This window comes from Arachis ipaensis, chromosome B08 (genome assembly GCF_000816755.2).
Source record: "Arachis ipaensis cultivar K30076 chromosome B08, Araip1.1, whole genome shotgun sequence".
Lineage (NCBI taxonomy): Eukaryota > Viridiplantae > Streptophyta > Magnoliopsida > Fabales > Fabaceae > Arachis > Arachis ipaensis.
In genome coordinates, this window is record NC_029792.2 from 118,879,586 (window position 1) to 118,883,239 (window position 3,654).

The window sequence follows — 3,654 nt, forward strand, 5'->3', positions numbered from 1 at the left end:
TAATAATAAATTTGGATGTTTTTTTGCATTTTTCTTTAAAAAAAAATTCTTGAAACTTGACGCGTATGGAACGTGAATGCCACGTGGCCTATACGGGAAGCTTACACGCCACCGACCTTGTGATTCACTCAAATCCAAAGCCACCTTCCCATAAAGAAGACAGAGAGTGTTTAGTGTAGTCTACTCTCCAAAGCAAACAAAAAACCGTTCCTCTTTATTATTCCAATTCCAAAGTTGGCGTAGTAATTAAGGAAAGAAGCCGAATGAGAACAACTTCATCTTCTTCAATCCTATCACTTCGCACCATCTTCGTCTTCTTCTCCTTCTTTCTCTTCTCGTTTCGATCTTCCTTTGGAGACTGTTCAGAGTACGATCACGCACCAATGGCTACGCTCGGAGGCTTGCGCGATTCCCAAGGATCTGAGAACAGCCTAGACACCGAAGCCCTTGCTCGTTTCGCTGTTGACGAGCACAACAAGAAACAGGTTCCTTCTTCCTTCATTTTCTGATTTTCTCTCTTTTTCTGTTGTAATATTTTCTTAATGCGAGAATGAGTTAATTGTAATGAAAATTTTACCGGAGTTTGTGTTGGAATCTAAGTGCAGTCCATGCTTCGTTAGGTTTATTTATTTATTTTTTAGTATTATTATTTTAAGTTCATATCCTTTGCTTTTATTTGCGTTTCTATTTTTAAGAGATTACGCAAAAGAAATGATTTTTTATGTTTGTAAATATTCATGACAAGCGAGAATCATTTTGGTTCCCGTAATTTTTAATGAATCAAAATAGTTCTATAGATACAAAATGCGAAACCAACTTAGTTTCCTGAGAGACTAGATTCACTCGAGATAAAATGAGTAACTTGATTCATGTGTTTAGAGGGACTATTTAGACTCATTTAACCTATGTGGACCAGAATGAGTGGCATAACCCGGTTAATTGCTATGCATAATCTATTTTAGAAAACACAGAAATTGTGTCTTGGGACACTGTTTTGTGCATCTGTCTCCAATTTTGAACACCACATCTATGTCTGTGTATTTGTAGCTACTAAATTTCAGCCCCTATAGTATAGTAAGCAATAGTTAATTTTTTTAGTAGGGGCTGTGAAAGACAAGAATCAGCTTGCATTATATATGGTGTTTAATTAGAAATTCACTACATGATTAAGGAATGGTCTGAATTGTACACAATGTTGTGTTGATTATGTGGATGAGAAGTATTGCCTTGTGTTGAGTGCTTTTTGTTTTGAAGAATGCACTTCTGGAGTTTGGGAGGGTGTTGAAGGCACAGGAGCAGGTTGTTGCTGGCACTATGCATCATCTTACTATTGAGGCTATTGAAGCCGGCGAGAAAAAGATCTACGAAGCCAAGGTATGGGTGAAGCCCTGGATGAACTTTAAAGAACTCCAAGAGTTCAAGCATGCTGGTGCATCGCCATCAATTACTGCCGCAGATCTTGGTGTCAAGAAAGGTATGACATTTTCCTGAACTGATTGCTTTCAATGTCATGATTAGTGCTAACCTCACATTTTCCTGAATGTTTTGCATTGTTCAAATTTGGTCTCTGATTTTTATGCCCTGGATTAGATGGCACTCCCAGCCATAGTTATCAAACCGGCTTTGTCTTGAGAAACATGGATTATAAATGAATAATTATTTCTGTATTTTAAAGGATTTGGACCCTCTTGTATTGAGAATGAACATGACGCCATTGATTTTGTTATTCTTGAAAAAAAAAGAGTGTTATAAAGGTATGCAATTGATGTTAGAGATATGAATTTGAGAAGTCCTTATCCTATATTTAACAAGGAGTAAAAAGTTTGACAATGATTTTGACTTTTTGAGTGAATAGGATGGTCTTGCTTATTATAGTAGGAAGTTATGTATATTAACCCCTTAATTTGTGCAACAGATGAACCCCCTAGTGTTTGCTAATTATCACGTGTCGCCTATGATGCACAAATATGAAAAGTAGTATTGAATTTGATATGGTACAAATATAAATACAGCATTTTTATTTTGTTTTTTTCTTTTTTTGGGGGGGAACAGATTTAAGAGGTTTGAGATCACACTTTATTTTATGCAAATACACATGGTACGCATATGAGTAAAAATGAAGTATTTGTACATGAGTTTGTTGCTGACCAGTTTTGTTATCAGATGGTCACAAACCAGGATTACAAACTGTGCCAACAAATGATCCTCAAGTTCAAGATGCTGCAAACCATGCTATAAAGACCATCCAGCAGAGGTCCAATTCATTAGTGCCTTATCAGCTTCATGAGGTGGTTGATGCAAAAGCTGAGGTCTGTACCTCACTGCCTTGTTGTTCTCTTTCTTTAAAGCTAACACTCGACCATTGATTTCTCGCAATCTTCTTGCATGTTTCTTTGTGGTTCTCTTGCAATTTAACTTGTGAATGGTTGTGATAAGAGGCAAAATAGAATCTAAGTTTGAACACTTGGTTGATGCTATTGCAATAGGTTAAGAACTTTTTTAAGCATTTGCATGCATAAATTACTCTGTATTTGGATATGTAAAAAAAGAAATGTTCCTTTTGAATGCTTCAACATCAACGGACTTCTCAAGAATGTGCAGGTTATACAAACCATGTATAACCATGTAATAAAATGATGTCTTAAGGCTCAAACCATGCAAGTCTCTCAAGATATTCAAAGATTGTTTGGTAAGTGTTTCGAAATTGAAAATATAGACAGAACAGTGACAAAAAATAGAGAAGTAATGTGTGTCTTCTTCTCCACTGTCCCTACTCCCAAGTCCCAAGCTTTTGGGTGGTTAGCACATTGGACAAATTTGTCCCAAGACAGATGTTATGTTATGTATTTGTATTTGTATTTGTGTTCAATTAGGTTTGAGGTTTGTGTCTCTTGTACAGGTCATTGATGATTTGGCAAAGTTTAATTTGCTGCTGAAAGTGAAGCGGGGAGAAAAGGAAGAGAAGTTTAAAGTGGAAGTGCATAAAAATAATGAAGGTCGATTCAATCTGAATCAGATGGAACAAGATCATTCCTAATTCTAATGAAAAAACTATAGGGGCCATGATCCCTTAACTTTGCGCCTTCTCATGCTATATAGGATCTCTGTATGACTCGATACACTTTGATACTTCAGCGGATATTTGCTATTGTGATGTCTTACCTATATTATGTATCCGTTTTATGTTTTATCTCTTTGTATGTTGGCTTCGAGAGATGAGAAAATATCACATGATTTATAGTATAAATTGTTGCATATGGATGTTTCTTACGCTGTTAGTCTAAAATGATTTTTTCGAATCATTGCCTTAAGGTTAAGGATATGAGTGCTTTTATGTAATACTGACAGTTAATGAATTTAAATGCATTGAACTAATTACAGGTTTTAAATTTTATTTTTATAGTCAAAATCTCCTATAATGCTTTTAGAGTATGAGAAAAATTCATGTGGAAATTAATGATAAAGATTTTGCATTAGCCTATGTTATTTGTGTTTCGAGATGGATGGTCCTTGATAAATGATAACGTGTTTGTGTGGGCCCTCAATGGACGATAAGATTACAAAAACTGAAAAACATACTCTAACGGTGAGATATTTTATATGTTAGTAATTAATTTGGTGTTCATATATATATATATATATATATATATGGTG

The 3,654-nt window shown here is 35.1% G+C and overlaps 1 protein-coding gene across 1 annotated transcript; it reads left to right on the forward strand.

The window, feature by feature from the left end:
- Positions 141 to 3,270, forward strand: LOC107613432 (cysteine proteinase inhibitor 6). The gene is made up of 4 exons (XM_016315417.2): positions 141 to 485; positions 1,255 to 1,474; positions 2,164 to 2,309; positions 2,900 to 3,270. Exons 1-4 carry the CDS (start codon positions 264 to 266, stop codon positions 3,035 to 3,037), a joined length of 726 nt encoding a protein of 241 aa, XP_016170903.1. The 5' UTR covers positions 141 to 263; the 3' UTR covers positions 3,038 to 3,270.